General features: G+C 57.0%; 1 protein-coding gene across 1 annotated transcript in view; it reads left to right on the forward strand.

Annotated features, from left to right (window-relative positions):
• Positions 1-652: 652 nt before the first annotated feature.
• Positions 653-877, forward strand: part of ACA1_300040 (uncharacterized protein) — a gene marked incomplete at both ends in the record, with an annotated part of 2,357 nt that continues 2,132 nt past the window's right edge. The window contains 2 exons of the mRNA XM_004351048.1: positions 653-660; positions 709-847. Coding sequence (XP_004351100.1) covers positions 653-660; positions 709-847 — 147 coding nt within the window. The remainder of the gene's footprint in view (positions 661-708; positions 848-877) is intronic.

Raw genomic sequence — 877 nt, forward strand, 5'->3', positions numbered from 1 at the left:
AATCCAGCACCATGCCAACTCAAGCACCTGCAGCGTGCCCGAGTACGGGCACAGCACTGGATTGGCACCCATCACCTATCTGCCCAACACCCAATCCACCATAAGGCGCGACCGGGTTGGAGGGCAAACAGGCAACAGGCCAAATGAACCTCACGACCAAATCAAATGGGAATGCAAACGCAAACGCAAATGGGAAAGAATGGGGGGGTGTACAAGGTGTACAGTGGCAAGGGTTTGACGACGTGGTTGGGCGACAAGATGCGACGACGACGAAATGCGACGACGACGAAATGCGCCGACGACGAAATGCGACGACGACGAGATGCGGCGACGACGATGAAATGCGACGACGACGAGATGCGATGACGACGACGAGATGCGATGACGACGATGAGATGCGATGACGATGACGAAATGCGACGACGACGAAATGCGACGACGACGAGAGGCAACGACGACGAGATGCGACGATGACGAGATGCGACAATGACGAAATGCGACAACGAAATGCGAGTCAGTCTGGTTTGGTGCCGTGGTTTCGTTAAAATACAGGGGGAAAAAAAACAGGAGATTTCCAAGCTTTCCACACAGCGGCGGACACCTTCAAGGTGGTGGGCGGCGTGACGACCATTGCTGCCGTGCTGACCAGCCAATGGCACCGTGCTCGTGGCCTTGCCCAACTTCACCCCGCCCAACACGCAGCTGCAGATCGGCAGTGGGGGACGTTTTCAACTTCTCGGCTGGCAACGGCTTTGTGTACAACATCAGGAGCATCAACGTCTTCCCTTTGTCGGCCGGCAGGAAGCGGGCAGCGGGCGAGACTGTACATGTCAACGGCAGTCCTCGGGTGAGCTGAACACGGAGGGCACGACGTGTG

Source organism: Acanthamoeba castellanii (genome assembly GCF_000313135.1).
Source record: "Acanthamoeba castellanii str. Neff unplaced genomic scaffold scf7180000083084, whole genome shotgun sequence".
In the NCBI taxonomy this organism is placed as follows: domain Eukaryota; phylum Discosea; order Longamoebia; family Acanthamoebidae; genus Acanthamoeba; species Acanthamoeba castellanii.